The sequence below is a fragment of the Syngnathus scovelli genome, chromosome 10 (genome assembly GCF_024217435.2).
Source record: "Syngnathus scovelli strain Florida chromosome 10, RoL_Ssco_1.2, whole genome shotgun sequence".
NCBI lineage: Eukaryota > Metazoa > Chordata > Actinopteri > Syngnathiformes > Syngnathidae > Syngnathus > Syngnathus scovelli.
The window spans coordinates 1,512,700-1,533,103 of NC_090856.1; the positions used below are offsets into that span (position 1 = coordinate 1,512,700).

Below are 20,404 nucleotides of genomic sequence, written 5' to 3' on the forward strand. Positions count from 1 at the left end.
TCGTCACATTTGCTCGTCCTGCTGCTGCTGCTGCTCACTTTCAAGGAGGCCGCCGAGTGCTTGCAAAAAAAGGACCCTTGTGGCAACAGAAAAAACTTGGAGATACTGTAGAAGGAAGGTTCTTGGACCAGTGGGGGCAGCAAGTGTGTAGTCGAGATACTATATACGTGTGTGTGTGTGTGTTTGTAGTTTGTGTTTGTTTTGGCTATGTCACAATACATAGACAGACATTGAGTGTCATCTCTCTCCTTGCTTGATGGATTCAAACAAGACATTTTGGCGTGGCCAACAACTTGCAAGTGAATATTTTGATCTCGATATGCTATATCATCATCTAATATTGTCTTTGTCTTCAATGGTGAGGAACTCCCATCAAAGTTTCCCCCTTCTCTTAATACTTTAGGGAATTTTCAAACGTCGGGATGTATGGCTGTAATGCCCCAAGATTTGTTCTCCCTGAAAGAAATGATAGAGTAAGAATATATTAACTACAGAGCAACCTGGCTTTACGGGGTCTGCATTGAGTTTGACTTTAGGTTTACCGCGTTACACATAAGTAAATTTGTAGCATTCTGTCGATTCAAATTCTACAGCCATGATCATGCATTAAAAAAAAAGCAAATTTCTTTTTTTTTTTTTTTTTTTTTGACTGCAGGGTTTGGATGCAAATCCATGGGGCATTACGTCAAAAACATCATAAAAGAGGAAATAGAAATTAAAATGGAAGCAAAAATGAGGAACGACCGTCTGTCAACGCTCTCTCGGCTGTTGATGTGACAAAAGGGGGAGAGGGGGGGAGGAGGGGGGAGAACTGTTTTCAGGAAAGAACACAAAAATGGCAAGTGCAATGAAAAATAAAAAAGCCATTTAAAGCAAAGTATTGTTTTTTTTATTCACACAAATTTAATAAGATATATAACAACCGTTTGGTCCATAAATATTTAAGGGGGTGGGGGGGAATAGTTTCTATACACCATCTTTATCAAGAAACAGGGAAACATGGACAATCTTGATAGAACACTTACTGTACTCAACTATTAACACGAAGATCAATATATAAGGTTCTTGGAACTATATCTGAAAGAGTGCACAAATGCTTTCTATGACATCGCTGCCCCTCCCTCCCTCCCTCCCTCCCTTGTCTTTTTTTGTCCAAAACAGGATATACACCATAAAAAGATCTTTGAAAATAAGATGCAAAACAGTACAAAACTAGTGAGGCGTCCGAAGGGTGTGAATCAGTTAACAAAGAACACACAGAATCCTGAATTTCACAACCTTTTTTCTCCCAAGTTATCTATCGCATAAGGCACGTCGAGTAGAACTGAGTTAGGCATCTACTTCAGCGAGTAGACTCGGAGTACCACTTTTTGTTCCTCAAAAGAACAAACTAGGAAATGTGTCTTCTGCTCCTCTCTTTACTACCTTTCAGCCAGAAGAAACATGCATGTTTCTTTTTTTCTTTTTTTTTTTGGTCTGATCAGTGGCAATATTAGGAGAAAACATGATTTCACCTGCGCCGAACTTCAACTAGTTGAGGTCTTTTTTTTTTCAATGTCAGCTCTACAAATCCAGTCAATTGTTATACTACACTCCCTTTTCCGTTTAAAAAAAAACAAAAAAAAACATCACCCTGAGCAACATGATAAAACAATAATGCACTTTTTACGGGAGGGGGGGGTGCTTTTGTGCAATTGACTCAATCTGCGGATGCGTTAACTGGATTCCATTTACTGCAATTCATCCAGCAGGCCAACATGACGTCATTCCATCGACTGCTCTACCTAATTTTTTGAACCGTTTGCCGTCGTCGCGATTGCATTATTGTTTACTGAATCGATTCCAAAAATCTATTTGAGTTTTTAATCATGAAGTCTGATTCAACTGCCGTACAAATGGGAGACATTCAAAAAGAGAATTGAAAGAGGTTTTTTTTTTTGGAGCCATTTACAGAACATTCGACAAGTTTGCTTCCCAATGGACAAACAAAAATACAAGTTTGGGAGGGCAAAATTCACCAATTCAGCATGAATTAAAAAGGGCTCAATTTGTCATCATTCAATACAAATGTACAAATGAAGAATTGTTGTTTTTTTTTCCCCGCCCCCAATGATTTTCTGAAAGTCCTTTCCCCAAAGTCCGTCACTGCCATGAGGTTTCAAATGCTACACATTTGTTCATTGTGAAATAATTTGACGTGGCCACTGCTTTTCTTCTCTCTTCAAAGGAGTCATCTCTGCTTGATTTAAAGGTCAATTAAAAAAAAAAAAAAAGAAATGAATCAGAGGAAAAATAACAGTTAAAAAAATAAACAGTCTGCTAGCTTAGAAAAGGTTCGTCAAGGTAGTTTGTGAAGGGCTCCCCGAATCGTGGCTGTCCAAACTAGAGGTGACGGAGGTCACTACGGTAATCGAGGGGTTTGTCAGGTCTGTTAGCGTGGCCGCGCTGGAGGGGGGGGTCAGGGCCCCACTGTCGGACGAGGGCGGAGGGAGTGAGGTGCCATCAGCCTTATCAACACCTCCATTCTCCTGTCGTAAAACGTTCCTTCTGAATTTGGCTCTCGCGTTTTGGAACCAAACCTGCAAACCAATGCCAGGGGTGGCTTTTTACTTTATGCGTTGATGTTACCGCAAGAAATACACAACTACAGCTCAACATGAATTGACACAATATTTGGGGAGTTCAGTATGTCAGCGCCTGGTCCCAGCACAGAAATGAAAAGGGAATGAGCAACTTTTTTGGGATGTGCACTCTTCTTTGCAATCAAACGCTAATTCTGCCTCCAAATTACAGCCAAAGCACCCATCTACTAGTAGCTACATCCATCATGGCTCAATGAAACAAACAAAAGAAAAATAAATGTGGCGGGGGGGGGAGGTCATGGAGTACAGGGTGGGAGCGGAAACACTCATGGTCTGATCGTACGAGGAAGGCCAACAGATTGGTGCTTACCTGCAGAACTCTTTTGGTCAGGCCCGTCTTCTGGGCCAGCTGCTTGAGGTCCTTAGCGTCCGGGTTGTGGTTGATGGCAAAGTAGGATTTCATTGTCCGCAGCTGGTGGTGCTTGAAGGAGGTCCGCATGCGCTTGGTCTTCTGCGTCGGCGCGTAGGCCTGCTGGTCTCGGTCCAAGTGGTCCGCGTCGTTCTCGTTGCAGCCTGTGAGGCGTAGAGCGCAGCGCCACGTCAACCGGGAGCGAAACACAGCGGTCCACATGTTTGTGTGGTTTGCAAGGACTTCTTTTTTTTTTTTTTTAATAACTCAAACTCAAAAAGGGAATTGCATTGTGTACCACTTGGGTCCAGCTGTGCTGTTATTAATATAGATATATATAGGTGTGTGTGTGTGTGTAAGCATATACACACACACACACACACACTGATAAACTGATTTAAAAAGATCATATGACTCATATTTTATACAGACAGTTACTTAAAACCCCCAAATTCCATCCCAACAAATTTGAATATTACATCAGAAACAATCAAAATGATTTCTAATATGGAATTTAAAAAAAAATAAATGACAGTCGTCTTTTTGAACATCATTTTGTAATCTATAAACATTGCTCATGTGATTCATGTGTAGTGATTGATGATTCATATTTTTTTTTTCTCCTCCTCACCACAAAAATGACCATGTTTGTCAAGGACAAGCAGTTCCGTCTGATATTTCTTTTTCAAATGATGTCAAAGGATGTGTGTTTTGGGGGACACCGCTCAAATGGACCTTTTTGAACACAACTACTGCAAGATACTACTTGAATGCATCCATCGAACGAACGGGGCTAGCCTTCAAAACAACAACACTGCATTATTGATGCCGCCCGTGACAACAACTTGCCATATAAAGCTAACATGTATGCACTGGAGAACATTGAAGGTTACATTGTTGTCCCCATGTATTACAACGCTTTTCTTTTATAGTTGTTTGAGAGTCAAAACAATAAAAAAAAGATGACGTGCAAACATACTTGGCATAATGTGATGTTTCATGTCACCATTGCTCTGCCTGGCACCGTTTCACACTAATAAAAGCAAGCTTATTGGCATGTGGAACACATTGCGCATTGTTTTATAACAGTTATCCACTAGGGGGCTCTGTATCCAAAGAAGAGCGAACCTAATGGAGAGGTGTGGAATAACAATACTCAGTAGACTGACTCTACTCAGCGAGCTCGGCGCGTTCAAAACAAGCAAGAAAAGGCTCACTTGAGACAAATAACATCAAAACAACCGCGGAATCGAATCCTATTTGTAGTAAATGTGAGCTTTTAGATGTGCGAAGACTGACGGATATTAACATGAACATTTGGGGGAGACTACAATGAAAAGGCTGTCAAAGGTTTGTACACATTCAAACTGATTTAGTTAATTTTTAATCATCCCGTTTGATTATTCATCGTTAGTAATAGCTTTGATAATCATTTTAAAAACATTCATGCAGCATATAGGGACTAAAAATAGGGATAACAAGAAAGCGTTATTTGGAAATGTAAAAATATTTCAGCTTGATTGTGTCGAATGTAAGCATGCATGGTATTTTTGAAAATGCATCCCACCCTACTATTCCATGAGAAAAGCCCGAATTTGCATAAGGGAATAAAGGCAACGGAATGATGTTTGTGGGTATCGAGTTGACGCAGTGGCCCGAGAAGAGCTCGCGGCCTGGACCTGGCCGCAGAGCTGGAGGCCCAGCCGGGATTCCAATGTCGCTTCCAATTAACGGAGAACAATTAACGCGCAGATTACCCTTCTTCCTCCCCCCCATTCATCGGGAGCACAATTCGGCCGCACAATGACTCGCTTATCAAGCGCGCACTAATTCGCGGAGAGACACGAAAAATTGGGACGCTCCAGGGTCCAGCGACTCGCAGGGACAAGATTTTTTTTTTAAATATATAATTCTAAATCCTTCCCACTTACTGACAACCGAGAAAAACAGCGCAAATAGTCCATTTACATATTGAATTGTAATTAATTTTTACCTAACAATTTTTACACATTTACATGCGACTGATGTGAAAATGAACGGATGACAGTAAATTAATTATGAGGTGACTAACGCCATCGTTTACCCTCAGGGCAGATGCATTTCATCCAGACATGCAACCCTTACATAAATTAACATTTAAACTAGTCATCTATTTCAGTGAATGCCAACCAGTGTGCTGTGAGAGATCATCAGGTGTGTTGCAAGCAATTTCAAAAATTATTTTAGGACTATAAATAATTTATCTTGAATAAAAAAAAATATCTAAAAGTTAAATTGGAGTGGTGTCCCCCAAAACACATCCTATCTATGACAGTGATGTATAGTGATGGGCAGAACAATAAATTCTCTTTGACTTGATAGCAATGATCCTTTTGGCCATTATACGTTTCGTTTTTGTTTGGTTGAGTGCAGTGAGATTTTCCAAATGTCACATTTTGTCCAAATAATTGTTTATTCTCAACAAATAATGTTTTAACACGTTTTTGTTTGTCAATCTATTTCAGTGGCATAAGCTAATTAAAATGCTTGACTTGACGAAAAAGAGTGAGGGTGCCCTAAGTTAAATTTTTGTTTTTGCAAATTAGATTTTAATAATTTTTTTTGTGCTGTTTTTTTTTTTTAAAAGAATCGCGAATGTTATAACGAAGCATTTTTTTCTTACACGTGATAGAACATCAGTTCCTTGAAACTTTCAATTTTGCTGAATTGATCTCAAAATATTTATTCCAAATAAATATTTAGCTATCTATGGAAGTGACAGGCAGAACTATTAACTGCTCTTGCAGAAGAAGCCAATTGACAGTTTTTGTGACATTTTTGAGCTGATATTGTGCTTAGATTTATTTTTATGTCAAAATATGTTTTCACTCAATACAAGCTGCAAAACACTGAATTAATTAGTCCACAAGAGGGTTATGTTATATTTGGAAAAATTGGGAACAAGAAAACAAATAGGCAGGTATTTTTGGGAAGCCGTTTTCGCAATGAAATTATTTTCTTTATATATATTTGCCGTGAGAATTACTCAAGTATGTTGCAGGAAACTGCATTTTGACTGAAATGATCCAAAATCTTTGTTTGTCTATATATGCCAGTGAGGTATAATGACATGCAGAATATTTAAATGATGGCAATTAATTAATTAGTAAGGTCTTCCTGAAAAACATAGCTCTTGTAAAATATATATTGGGGACGTTGGTGTTGCACTCTTTTGTTATTCGTGTGTGTGTGTGTGTGTGTGGGGGGGGGGGGGGGGGGGGGGTCTCACCTGCGTTGTAGCTCGGTAAGTCCAAACCCATGGCGGGGCTCTTCCTCTTCCTCGGCCGGCCCTTCTGCGCCGTGCCAGTGCCGTTGAAGTAGGGCAGGCCGAGGCCACCGCCCTTCGCGGCCAGCTCGGCAAAGTTGAGCTGGGGGTGGTAGTCGGCTCCCTGCACCAAGCTCTCGAAGTGGAGGCGGCAGTAGACGAGGCTGTCCTTCATGCCGAAGTGGTCGCCCGTGGTGAGCGTCTTGTTGCACGAGGTGCACGTGAAGCAGCTCAGGTGGTAGACGGAGTCGCGCGCGCGCATCACCATCTCCGAGGCGGAAATGCCCAGGTGGCAGCGCGCGCACCTCTGCACCGAGAACCTTCTGGAACAGACGCATCGTCAAAAACACTCTCCCGGGATGCACAAACACGCACATGCATATTGACTTGTGCTGCCAAACAATATGTCACGTCCTAATATCGAATGATTAATAATTAGCTTTAAATTGCAGCAGGAACGTATTTTCCCCTAATTAGCATATGAACAAAGATGGCAACACTTTTTAAAAAAACATTCCTAATGTTTGACTTTATGTGTGTAACGTTATGAATATTTTGTACATTTTCTCCATATTAAATAAATCCTCCCATGTATCATCATTATGGATCGCCACATTCAGCGCAAAAAAAATGGCGATTTAAAGAGACAGGCATTTAAATTGCTCATAATTTGCACGAATTTTGTTCTGGGTAATTTTTTAAAAGCACACAGATTTAACTATATGACAACCACTAATATATTTGTTTTTCCATCACGTTTATTATTTTACAGAAAAATAAAAGATACACTACCAAATGACTCTTTTCACGCAATTTTTACATTTACACATCATTAAGATTAAAAGCACATAGGCTCAACACATTCATGCAAAATAAAAAACTGGTAAAATAAAAAGAACGATTTTCATCGAATTTGTCTTTTATCGTTGAAAACATATAAAGCATATATTTTGGATGGATTTGACATTGGTACAAGACGTCGTTCGTATACACCTTACCTGTAGTAATCCTCTTTGCAGTAGATGCTGCCATCCTTGGCGAAACACGTTAGCTCCGACTCCAACGCTAATTTACATTCACAGCATTTGAGACAACGCAGGTGCCACTGTTTGTCCACGGCCAGGAGGTAGTATCTGTCCGAGATCTTGCCCCCGCAGCCGGCGCACAGAGCGGGCTTCTCCGGGCTCATGGAAGGCATGGTCTGCAAACAATCCATACATCGTCAGAAAAACAAAACCCTTTTGCCATCTTGGGAATAATATGTACATGGAGGCATACATGTCTCCACGTAATTCTATGTTCTTTGTTTTGTTTTTTAATAATTGATATTTTACGTTTTTGTATCCCATAGCCTTAGTGAAACAAAGCAGGCAAAAATGCTCAGCATAAAAATCTGCGATGTTCTGCCTCATGTCACAATATTTCTTCATGTGCATCAGTTACTAATTCAATAGAAAAGCACATTGTGTCATTTATATTTATGCTTTTGCAAGTGTTGCAATCATATGTAGTGTAAAACCAGTTATCTTGGGCTTGGTCATTTTAAAAAAAACTATAATTACTAATTGTGTCACGTAATTAAGGCTACTCCTACACGTAATGCTTAAACGCTTTTAGTTGTTAGAAACTGTTAAACATCCATTGTTTGTCAGGGTAAGAAATAAAAATTGCTCGGTTATTATTTTACGACAAATATTTTGAGCTGGAATAGCCGACTTGTTTTGATTGCACTTGAATTGAAAGGCCTGGCCTCACCGTCTCTCTGCCGTTGATCTGCATGCTTTTGGCCAGGCGAGACTCCGACTTGGACCTTCTCTCCATCTCCTCCATGATCCCTTGGATGTGGTCCCCGGAGATCCCGTGGAAAAGCATGGCTCCCTGTCCTGGGCGCAACGTGCGAGCGGCTGCTTCTGCCTTGCAGCCCACCACGTCCATATACCGTGGAAGCCGACTGGTGTGGTGCCGTGCCGGCTCGGCTCAGCGCATCCAAAATGCACAAAGTCAGATCACTTCCCTGCCCGCTGCGTGCAAAGGCAACTAAAGCACAGAAAAAGGAAGAAAGAAAAAAAAGGGGGCGATAAACTACAACAGCAGCAGCTGAAGCGTCACGGGTGGGACGACGAGAAGTTTTGGTAGTGAACCAGCTTGTTCTCTCTTTCCAGAATGTCTCATCCAGATTTAAAAAAAATATATAAATAGTCCAAGGGGGTATAGGGAAGGAGGAGGGGGTGGCCGGTCAAAAATAATGACACAAGCTTCGGGTTGTTTCTTTTTTCTCTCTTTTCTCCTGACTTCCAAAGTTCCCAGTCAGGGCTCCTTGGTATTTGGAGGTCAGATTGGAAGTGCCTGCATTTGAGCACCGTGTCCTATTTGTGAAGCGAGCAAAGCCTGCCCCAGTCTGAATCATTTGGTAGGAGGAGTTCCCTCTCTCTCTCTCTCTCTCTCTCTCTCTCTCTCTCTCTCTCTCTGTCTCTCTCTCTCTCTCTCTCTCTCTCTCTCTCTCTCTCTCTCTCTCTCTCTCTCTCTCTCTCCCAACAAAGAAGTGCTTTTCTTGCTTGCCTTAAATCCTCCCTGTTTTCATTTTCTACATTGAAGTTGTTGACATCACTTTCAATCACCATGTTGCTGCTAAGACGTTGGTCGTTTATCTTCTAAAATGATTGGCGTAAATTCAATTTGTATGGAAGCCCCCCCTGAGCTGCATTATCAGTATTATTGCTGCTGTTGTTATTAATATCATCATCATTATCATAATCGTCATAATAAAATAATGAATTAATATCACGGTCCAATCAAGTGTTTGTTTGCTTCAGCGTGTGCACGTGGATAGTGGGCGGGGCCTGATTCTATTAAACAATTAAAAAGTAGGCACTGCTCTATCCCATGCGAATTACACACTAAATAGTTGAAATGTTTTACTGTTTAATTTTCTCTCAACACCTAGCTCGATTATCTGTTGTAATTGCATTGCATTCATTTCTCTCTTTCTCGGGAATTGGGCCATGCAGCAGCACCTTTGTTTACTTTCAATGGGACTTCATTACAGAAAAGGAGCTGAGTGACATTTTTCACGCAGGGCGAGTGTGTTGTGTATGGTAAGTGAAAAATAACGTGGTGGTAGTTAAACCCTTCAAAATTTGTTTAAAATTGAATTAAAATTGGACCGAAAATTCATCCAACTCTTTTTTGGAAATTTCGTTTATGGGGCCACTGAGATTATGCTATTAAATATAGTATGTGACATCTTAAATGGGTGGGGGGTATAAATAACACGTTGATAAAAAAAACGGGGTGCATACTAAAATTTTTATTGTGAAGATCACTGTCGCGAAAGGGCTATATTAATAGAGCTATTGTATGTATGCATGCATACACCCCAAATATGGTGTCACAAAATCTTAATATGGTCTAACGGAGCCACGACATGAAATGTAAAATCAAAAAATGCAGAAGGCCTACTAAACTTTGGTCAACATAGCCTACAGCCTATATTTTTTTTCTCATTCATTTGAAGATGCGTTCCACGCACATATCCGTGCACCCCCACCCCCATTGAGCCTTTAACTGGAGGCCCCACGAAGGCTTCAACCCTTAGAGAGATGCTTTCTGGACCTGAATTGCATGCACGTTTATATTTTTGCATCCCACCAGAAAAAAATAAAAAAAATAAATAGAATGTACATTACATTTTACTTGCATGCATGACAGGCTGACTGTAAGAATATACCGCACTATTGTTCCAATAAAAAAAAATAATACGTTGACGTCACGCATCTCTACGATGATTTTATGGAGACATTTTAGACGACTTGATATGTCGATAAAAGGAGAACCGTGTTGACCCGTAGCCTGCAGCAGTAACATTTGATTTGACTGAGGAGGATTTAGCGATGCGTCAGTGAGCATGCAGTGAGTAGCACACAAGGGCTGGTGTCGTTTGTCCATTTGCATGAATAATTGTGTTATTCTCTGCTCGTAAACACGTTCTTTTTGCTTTTTGCCCCTTCTCAATTTCACAGGAGAGCCTGCTTGAGTGCCTTTAAGTCTGAATGGTGTGATCTTTTTTTTCGGCCAATAACGCATTGAATGTCTTGAAAATGAATCGTTACAATTTAGACGGTTTATAAAACGTATTGAATTTAAACAACGGAAACGACTTTTTTCCACACAAGTGTATTTCAATTGATTTAAATATTTAAAAATGTCCCTTTTTATGAAAATGGCATAATAGCATTACTATTTGTATTGCCCTAATAGATGAAAAAATATATTCCAAATTATATCACATACCGGGGTAATTTCAAAACGAACGTTAATTAGTGTATCTAAAGTCGAACAATAAAAAAAGAGAGGTGTTTTTTTTTTTTTAAAGAGAATTTGTGAGTTAGTTGTTATTAACCATTGTCTTCCATTAAGCGTCATGTTTTGCCGGTTTCTGCTATGACCGTATTTCTTCCAAGGAAACAATTCTCGGTGTCTTACCTGAGGATGTTGGATGGCCGCGCGATGCGATGCGCAAGGCGGAGGAGACGCTCCCTCCAGCCGGCACTGTGCGCTGGCAATGGAGAAGAAGAGGAGGAGAGAGAGGAGAGGAGATTGGAGATTGGAGATTGGAGGCTTCCTGCCTGCTTGCCTGCCGGTAGATGGGGGCTGTTCCACGTTTGTGAGCCGCGGCTCCACTTCCAGCCTGGATTAAAAGGCAAGTCATCTAAATATTCCTCCGGCACGCACGCACAACACGAGAAGTGCGAGCCAATGGCCTTCTTTGCAGGCGTGCAAGCTTCTGATGGCTGATGTCGCCACGAATTAAAAAGGGCTAAATAACACCATCCTGGATCGGTTACCGCCTTATGGCAAGCGAGAAGCATTCACACGGAGATTTACAAAGCATATGTTAAATTCATTTGGGGTTTTAGTCATCATAAGAACGAAATAAATCTTCTTGATTCTCTATGACGCCTCGCTGTTTGAATGAGACGCTCCACTTGTCTGTGATAATTCAAAATATTCCAACGTATTTTTTATTCACGAAGGCAATAATAACAACGAATTAATCATGCATGATGGCAAACTCATAAAACCGCCACAAGATTCTGTATACAGGATAAAAAAGGCAACCTTTTCTCGATGATCAAATAAGGAATTAAAAGAATGCATTATTTGCCAAGTTCACTAATGAATGAATGAATATTTAAGCAAAATAATATAGTCATCTTCCTTGTCTTGAACAATATAGCTCTTACTCAATGTTGGTTGGACCATTCTAAAGCCTTTTGGCCTTCTAGTGACATGAATAAAAGAAAAAAAATAATATTCACCCCTTTAATAACGTCAAACCTTTGTGTTTCCCAAAAACGGAATATTGTTTTGAAGTGGTTTTATTGTGCCTGACTTCAAATGAGACAATATTTCCTCCACCATCAAATGTCCCTTTGCTTCTTGTCTATGAATATTCATGTCCCCAAATGGCTGGGAATGTTAAAAAAAAAAAAAAAAGTCCATAAAGGGATGCTCACAATGGTCATAAAATAGCACAGACCTTTAAGTGCACCGAGTCTGCACCTGAATTGAACTGTTAATATGACACAGGGAGTCATCCTTGCGGCAGGATCACACTTCAGGGAGGTGTGGGTGGAGTGATTTCAATTGACAAGGAGTGAATAGAATATTGTCTGGGTGAACACTTGGGCTGTGAGCAAAGGGTGACAATTAATTACACCTCTTCTGCTGGCATAAATGAACACGTGCCATGCTGCTATACACTCACTTTGCTCCTTCTGCCTGGTATGCATCAATAATGCAAGGCCATTGAGATCCTGGTGTAGTGCAATGTGCACGGCGGTGGCTCCTCGGGTTCAACCGGCCCTACCGACCGAGACGACCGCCCGCCCGCCCTCTGCTGTAGTTATCATGGCGCACATCCAGGGTTCATCTGGCGTTATCATTTCTGGGTCACCTCAAGTGACACTCGGTGCCTTCCCAAAAGCACGAGCGAGGGAGGTGGCGAGCTTCTCCCGGGATCTGCCGTGGTAGCGAGGAAGCATGGGTGCAAAGCTGACAGAATGAGGGAGAGGGAAGCGAAGGGAGGAGGTGGATGGATGGGTGGGTGGGTGGTGCAGAGTGGGGCTTTCAGGAGGAGGATCAGAGGGAGGAGTGAAGTGTTGTACAGATGCATCCCGGTCACATGTGCCTCGGTGGGTGGGTGAGGAGGAGGGTGAGACATCCTGGAAATATTTACAAACAAAGCAGACTAGAGTCCATAAAGTAAAGGACATTCATTTGATTTGTTCATCAAGAGTGATGAACCGGAAGTACTGGTTGACACTCGTTGGTGACTTTTAGTATTGTGAGATTATGATGAGACGGAATATTTCCATTGATTTCTTGGTGGGAAAGTCGTCATTTTTTTTTTTTTACAAAATGAACCCACCTCAGGGTTTCCTCGTAAATAAACCCCTGCAAATGTTGGGTTAATAACAACCCAAATTGGGTTAAAAATTAGACCAACTCAAGTTGTCCTGGGTTGTTTGCCCCAAAATATATTTATTTTTTCAGAATTGAAATCCACCTATTTTATCACTACTGTGAACTTACAAATATAACATGCATACAAATATTTTTTCCTATACATGGAACCCTTGGGTGTCTCTGGACAATGATGCTTTAAATGGACATTTCAGGCATCTCATATCCTACCTAGCCCTTCCTTCTTTCTATTTCTCAGCATTTTGCATCTCTTTCTGTTCCCCCCTTACCCAAGACCCCTCCTTCGATCTCCTCCCTGCTCTGCTCTGCTGGAGCTCAAATCACAGCCACAGTCCCTGGCAGATGGAGGATAGGAGAGAGAAGCTCTTAACTAGCTAGTCTGAGCCTCTGGTCTCTGCACACCAACTGCTGCCTGCACCCCCCCACTACACCCAGAACAGCTCCAACAGCCGCCACCACCTCCGTCCCCTGGGGAGCGACTATCCTCCAGGGGAGCTGGTGCACGTATGAGTTCATATCTGGCCACACTAGAAAGGACAAGGTAACATGATGGATGGATGGTCTTTATTGCGCTACAACACAGTGTAGGTTTGCAAGTGCTGTTATGTTGTCAAAACTGGCTCTGGTCTTCTCTTTTAAACATCCAATAACGCTTTCTCCACCATAAGGTCTGTAAATAGGCTTCTGGCCTTGATGGGCGCCAAACTTATGACCCCAAGTCCTTGCAGACCGAGTCTATCTGCCCACACATGTGGTTAGGTATGCCAAAAAGAGTACCTCGTTGAGGTGCCAGTGAGTGTCTCCTTTTATCTGGGCTCATCTGGCGGCCACGGCTTGGGCCTGGCATCAGCGTGTGCACCAGTTGCGGTCCAGGAGAGAAACGTGGCCCTCTGAGCTATTTGCGGCCCTGCTTGTCCGAAGGAATCTGGCACCCTGACTGTCACGCAGCGGCCATGTTTTTATCACTAATTCTAGCACAGGGATCTGGTTGAGCAGGATGCTACCCTGAGGGGGAGCTGACATTGGTCTATGTAGACCGGACGTTGATGGAGGGGCTGCTCAAATACTGCTTGAACATCAAGACGCTTCTAATAAATAAGGCGGGGCCACGCCAATTGCTGGGACTGATGTTCCTTTCAGCAATCGTACGAATGACACTCATTTTTTTTTTTGACCCCCTGCCAAGCATGTGTCATTGTGTGATGGAGATGCTGTAAGTGACTGTGGTCCAAGCCGTTGGCCGCCGCAGGGCTGCTGTGCCTGTTTGAGATGGAGAGAAGGGCGGCGGGGACAGCTGAGGCAGGAGGGAGCTGCTCGGCCTGTCAACTGGTTGCGACTGGAGCACGTCTGGTCACAGTTACAAACTGGACAGCTCTCTTTTGCTCTGCGGCGGCAGCGAGTGCCATCGTCCTGCAGAAAGGCGCACGGTTAGTTGATGCCACTCCGCTCTCATGCAGCATATGCTTCAGCTGAAGGTCAGAGATGTTCAGTCCAAAACGCCGGAAAGAAACGCCTCGTGTCTGGCGAGCTGGCTGGCTGGCTGCTGTCATTTGCGGACCAAACAAAGGAATACTGCTCAAGTGTTTGTCTAAAACACATTTTACTTTAATCTTTAATTAAAAAAGAAGATGCAGATACAGAACAGTTGCTATTCAGCTGCAACGCTTTGGTTGAATGAACAATTGCAATTCATATCAGGAAAATCATTCAGTGATAAAAAAAGTGAATAAATAATCATCTTAAAATAAAAAACTCCATCTCATCCAGATCTTCACCCAAATGCAAGGAGTTCTTTCTGGGTATACGCTGAACATTTCCAAAAAGTTTCAGCAAAACAAAAGTACATTTTGGCTTCACACTTGGGGATAAAAACATGAAGTCATTCCCTTCTGTGGAATTTACTTTCATTGCTGATGTGATCAATGAATGGAAAGACCTCAGCATGACTAAAATAACTTCCAGCACATTGAGTGGCTTGACTGTGTTGTTTGTGTCACCAAAACAGGATGCGGAACAATAACCTTCCAAAACGGACTGCCGAGATGTGGCGGGATGAGGCCCAATCTAAAGTTGGCCTATTTCATAGTCCACGCCGCACTGCCAAGACCCTGAGTGGCAATGCGTCTACATGAAAGCGACAGAAGAGTCCCCAGGGCAAAATGCGTGGCAGGCAGGCAGGCAAGCGGACCCAGGTAACCTACTTGATGGGTGTGACACCTTCACCATCCCGCCCGAGAATGTTGCCGCCGCACGCTCCGCTGCCTCGGTTTACAATAACACAACATAAATTCACATCTCATCCCGCCTGACGACGACACGTCCCCGAGAACCTGTCCTCCTCGGCACTGCTGGGATCATAAATCTCCTTGTAGCTGCTGGCGGGCCTGCGTCGCCATCACTGAGCGAGCGAGCGAGCGAGCGCTTTGCCTTTAGGACCCACCTGCCGACAAGGCGAGCGAACGAGCGGCCGTTGCCGGCGCAGACGCAATTCGGCGGCAGACACATTCCTTTGCCCATGCGTGACATGTTGGGAGCCCGGAGGCACGCTGCTGTCTTCCCACATGCGCTAACGAGTCAAACCTCACCTCGACGGAGCCAGCTCTTGGCCTTCCCTCGCGCTACCATAACCGTGCGCTGTTTAGCATAGCCTTTATTCTATATTAGCCCATTAGAAGCCACGGGGTGTTGTGCTCTTCTAAGGCCCGTATGGAGGCGCTTGAACGTGACTCGCCGTATTGCAGTAGTGGGGAAGGAGGGCCGCGGACGGAGTTCATTAGGCTGCGGCTCAGGAGAGCGGCCGCGGGGGGAAAGTGCGCTTAACCAAGTGTTGCCAGGAGGCTGCCAGACCGGTGGGGCGGCCGGCCATGTCGACGGCGTGTTTGTTAACAGCCTGATTCCATCAAGTGGTGTAAAAGCAGAGCAGCCGAGAGAAAGGACTGACCCCCTCGGCCCTCGCCTATTTTTAAACAACCGAGCGTTTCAGTCAAAGGTAGCGAGTTTAGCGGAGCCGACGCGGAGCGCAAATGATGCTAATATTCATGCGCTCGCGCATTTGGGAGAAAATAAATAATAAGAGATGCAAAGCAAAGGAGCGCAAGATGTTATCTGACATCCGACTGTTATCTTCTCTTATATGCCCTTTATCTTAAGGGCAAACATCTAAAATGCACTTTCAGTTTTTATCCCGATACTCCCACAACTCTTGTTAATACATCAGAGAAGAAATTAAGTTCTCATAAAAAGGAATGAGGAATGAAACTCGCTGCATTCCTAAATGGACACTCACAACAAAAATACAGTGAAAATGCATTTCGCATGGGATTCGACAGAAAAATCTCTCCTGGAGATTAAAAATGAGAATAATGAAGAATCGTCTACATATTGCACAGTCACTACTGGAATTTCATCATTCTGCTAAAAAATGGTTCAAAACAAGGCACCGGATTCTTCTGTTACCTTGGCACATTTGGACCTATACGTAAAATAGAGAATTAAACCTTTTCTTCATCGCAGGGTCCTTCACGTTGACTTGGCCATATGGACACTGCGGGAGGGAATGAAATCATTAAATGGTGTTCAACAAAGCAAAGAAAGGCAAGGCAAAAGAAAAAAGATAAGAGAAGAAAGGAAAACAGAGGACAAGAAGAAACAGAGACGCTGGCAAAACTGGATTGGATTTCCAGAGAAGATGATGAACAGGCCTGAACAAGACTCACTGCGGCATAATATTCATTGTTGTCCATGAACCAGGAAGTAGCCTGATATTTCTGACTAACAATAAAATAACTAAAATAAAAAATCCAGAAGTGACGTGGAGGACTGTATTTTGTAGAACGAGAATTATGTCTGGTTATTTTTCAAACAGAGAAGTCACAGAACAGAATTAAAGTGCAGTAGCAAAGAAGAAACATGTGGGGGGAAAAAAAGAAGCACACAAAGGAGCTGCTCACATGTCTGCAAGCAGTGCCACAGCACTTCCCTCGCTGAAGGTGAGCATACTCTGTGAACACCTTGTAGCCACTGGAAGGATCAATATAAATCTGCTTCTCTGCCTGTACATCATGACATTTATTTTTAATTAGTGCAAGAAACATGTACATGTATGTCCCATGCATACGTTCAAACACAAGGATGAAATTAACATAAATATACATATATATATAAACAGATTGTTTTGGGTCAAAGAGGATTGTAGGTGACCTTGTTGCATGGGAGGAGATGTAAAACTTATGATACGATAAATTAATATGTTACATGTGTGTTCTTCATTAGTCAAAAAATATGCCGTGACACCGGCATTCATATTTCCATAAGTTGAATCGACTTGCGAGAGTTAAAGAATAGATTTCTGACACAACCTATTACTCCAGCTGTTCATGGATGCAACCACCTTCTGTGAGAGTGAAAAACACCAAACTCCTCTGCCATCCCTCAGGAAGTTTCCAAAATGTCACCTCTCAGTCTGTTTCAAACTGAGAGCCCACTAGTTGGTGAGCTTTGACAGGCCACAAAGATAAAAACGCCCCGGGCCTTTGGGTGACACAGCCTGTCATTTCACATGGCATTGCACGACCACATAGTCAAGCTGGCGGAGCTGCCCCCCCCTCGCCCACCCCACGCTGCATTGTGCTTTTGCCACCCAGGCCCTCACACTTTCCTCAGGTCTTGGCCAACTTGCCTCAACTTCAAGAGCACAATATTTACAAGATGGAAGCCCCTAGGCATGCAGATGCACCTATACACAGGCGCCAGTCACCACTGCACGCCTCACTGGCTTTGCTTGATGGAGGAATAGAGACGACCTGGATAAGATGAAGGATCTGACAAAAACAACATTAGCACCACCATTCAACTTGTGCTTAAATGCTGGAATTTACATTACAAATATTTAATATCGTGCAAGGTTAATCTTTAATTAAAAAAAAAATCAGATTTGTTGATTTCAATTTTTTTTAGTGATGTTATTACCTGACACGCTTCTGTGTGGAATTTATGAATGAGCAGCTCCTCCTCTGTCAGCTGTTTACAAGCTTGTTGTGGTTCGGTTCTGCTTTCCGACGCGTCTTCGGGTCTCCTCGAGCCGTCCACATGCAGCTTCGTGCTTGACATGAGTGTTGCAAGGCGTTCCTTACACTGGACGTGAAGGAGAGTCAAAATGCTAAGCGCTACACCTTTTTTACAACGTTGGCAATGCATTGTCAACGTTTAATAAGCGACTATCAATACGTAGCATGTCTTAAATATCTAATGATTGACAATGTCAAGTTTTTTTCTCCCTCTTCCTGACTTGCCTCTGCAAGAATCGCTGTCAGTGTTACGTGCACGACTTCCTGTTTGAAACGACGTCACAAGCACGTGACTATGCCTCCACAGCGCCCCTACAGTCGTCTGAGGAACAACAGTGGCCGAGTATGTAAGGATCTGTTCTAAAAAAATATATATTAACTTAATTTAAAATAAAAACAAATCTGCAAAAAAAAAATTTCTAATCACAAAGATGATTGACAACGTGACCAACTGTCAATTGCTGAATCTTTTTGCATCTTGTGAGACATTTTTGTGAGACACTCGGACTTGTGCTCTGCCATTCACACCACATTCACACTTGCAGTTAATGTAGAGCAGTGATTCTCACCCATTTTGGGTGGGTCGGAGAACCATTTTAGGTGCTTGTAAAAATGTAGTCTGCTTTTGATTTTGATGCTACAGTATAGAAACGTTTCCCAATGGAATATATTAGCCTTCACTTCATAAACTAAACATGAATGTTTTTGTAATGTGTGCAGAAGCAGGGAGGGAAACCCATGCAAACATGGAGAGAACATGCAAACCTCACTGATCTGAAAATTGAAACCTCAACTTCAGGCAGCCATAGTAACCCCATGAGAGGAGTTTAAAAAAAAAAAATCCATCAATTAGGCCATAAATGTCAACAAATACCTGTAGATGGAGCTTTTCTTCTACGTTTTTGATATTCTAATGTGGGAAATGACCCAAATATAAAAATACACAGTACAGTATGATGCCACACAGCTTTAATCCACAAAGATCTGTGTGAACAATTGAGAACTAATCCTACTGAAGATTTTACCAGAACATCTGGCAGAGTGCCGTTTGTTCCTCTGTGACCCTTTTCATCGATCCACTCTATTTAGCATATTAGACGTAAGTATATGTAATTTGCTATGCAGGTAAATCCCTGTAATCCCGCTAAAATCTTAGCTGGGCTCTCCTTGACTGAGTGCAAGGATACCTTCCCATGATATTAAAGTTATATGAGGATTTAGACTGAGAACTGCAAGGTTGATGAGTAGACATATAATGAGTCCTTTCAAGGTTATCTTCTCCTGGAAGCCACTGACGATATGTCTGCTCTAGCGTTAAGTATAATGAATACTGACAAGTGTTTTTTTGATTGACACTATGAGGTTCACTTACCCTCGGACAATTTTAATAAAAATAAATATCTGCAAACCTTGGGGGATGACAGATTCAATGTCTTATATCACCCCCCATAGTTCTGCATCTGTCAGAACAATCAGAGGGACGTAAGAAAACGCAGATTACATTTACGATGTCGCTGTGGCTGCAAGTTAACTTTGCCGCAAGATGCACTCGGGGTTTGTTTGCTCATTCTACAAATTTAACGAGGTGTAATATGAGAAACTGAGATTTTATTGTTTGTATACAAATAGATGGTTCTTTGGAGTGCCTGCCCACCCCATCAAGAATGGAACTATACAACCAAATAAATATTGTATAACTCTATTTCTGAAAATGTGTCTGCAAGTGGTATTTATTATTAGTTTGGGTGCAGAGGGGCAAAACGTTTTTATGTCACTCAGCTGCATGTTATTTTCAACATGACAAAAAAAAAGGGAGTGTAAACTATGCTGTAATTTTTGTTCTTTGAGTATTTTGATGAAAGGTGGAAAAAAAAGTGAGCTAATGAAAGTTAGAACTAATCCAAAGCAAAGTTTCTCAGTCAACAGAAGTGAACACTGTTGTCCTTCGTTTTCTATAAATAAATGTGATCTGGAAGTGTTGACAGCATAGTTCCTTGCAGTGTGAAACCTCATGTATGTTACTGATTGTTTTTATATATATCTTGCTATCGCATCCCGCTGCCAGAAAGCATATGCTTCATTTTGCTGCCACTTAATTACCTTTTAGTCCGCCTGTATGAATCTGGCTCTGATCCAGACAGCCTCTCTGGAGAGGGGAGAGAGCCTCATCCGAGATTTGATTTCAATTTACCATCACACAAATACTGCTTGAATATGAGAGTAAAGTGAAAAGGAAAAGGAAAGTCTAAAGAGAATTTAAAGTCCTCTGAGATGGGTGGGTTTCTAGATAACAGAAACAACATTCAGGCAAGCATAAATCCGCCTCGGGATGGAAATCGAAGTGTCAGAATTGTAATTGATTCTGCCAGCAGGTTTGACTTCAGGGAGTTGGTCCCCTGACAAATAAGGAACTGAGTCTCTTGACAAATACAAGTTCACGTTTGTGAGTCAGACTGTGAAACAAACATTAATCCCTTCACTTTTTGCTGTACAGGAACCTACACTGAACTGCTATGTGAGGATTCACCTTTTACCTTCAATTATTCACCTGTACTGT

The 20,404-nt window shown here is 42.2% G+C and overlaps 1 protein-coding gene across 4 annotated transcripts; it reads right to left on the reverse strand.

The window, feature by feature from the left end:
• Positions 1–48: 48 nt before the first annotated feature.
• lhx9 (LIM homeobox 9) lies at positions 49–11,130 on the reverse strand. 4 transcript variants are annotated; one of them, XM_049732220.2, is made up of 6 exons: positions 10,778–11,130; positions 8,051–8,332; positions 7,294–7,496; positions 6,260–6,618; positions 2,953–3,155; positions 49–456 (listed from the first exon to the last, which is right to left on the reverse strand). In XM_049732220.2, exons 2-6 carry the CDS (start codon positions 8,228–8,230, stop codon positions 400–402), a joined length of 1,002 nt encoding a protein of 333 aa, XP_049588177.1. In that variant the 5' UTR covers positions 8,231–8,332; positions 10,778–11,130; the 3' UTR covers positions 49–399. The 4 variants fall into 4 exon arrangements, with proteins under 4 accessions (XP_049588177.1, XP_049588176.1, XP_049588174.1 ...); XM_049732219.2 differs by lacking the exon at positions 49–456 and adding an exon at positions 867–2,579 and having other exon boundaries at positions 6,260–6,615; XM_049732217.2 differs by lacking the exon at positions 49–456 and adding an exon at positions 867–2,579 and having other exon boundaries at positions 10,778–11,127.
• Between the last annotated feature and the right edge of the window lie 9,274 nt (positions 11,131–20,404).

Bases quoted from the DNA above. Each gene is read 5' to 3' on its own strand.
- lhx9 (XM_049732217.2), bottom strand. From the start codon at position 8,230: ATGGACGTGGTGGGCTGCAAGGCAGAAGCAGCCGCTCGCACGTTGCGC. The intron at 3,156-6,259 runs GTGAGACCCCCC...TACGCCTCACAG, and splicing joins CTTACCGAGCTACAACGCAG to GCTGCAACGAGAACGACGCG. The intron at 2,580-2,952 runs GTAAGCACCAAT...ATTGGTTTGCAG, and splicing joins TGACCAAAAGAGTTCTGCAG to GTTTGGTTCCAAAACGCGAG.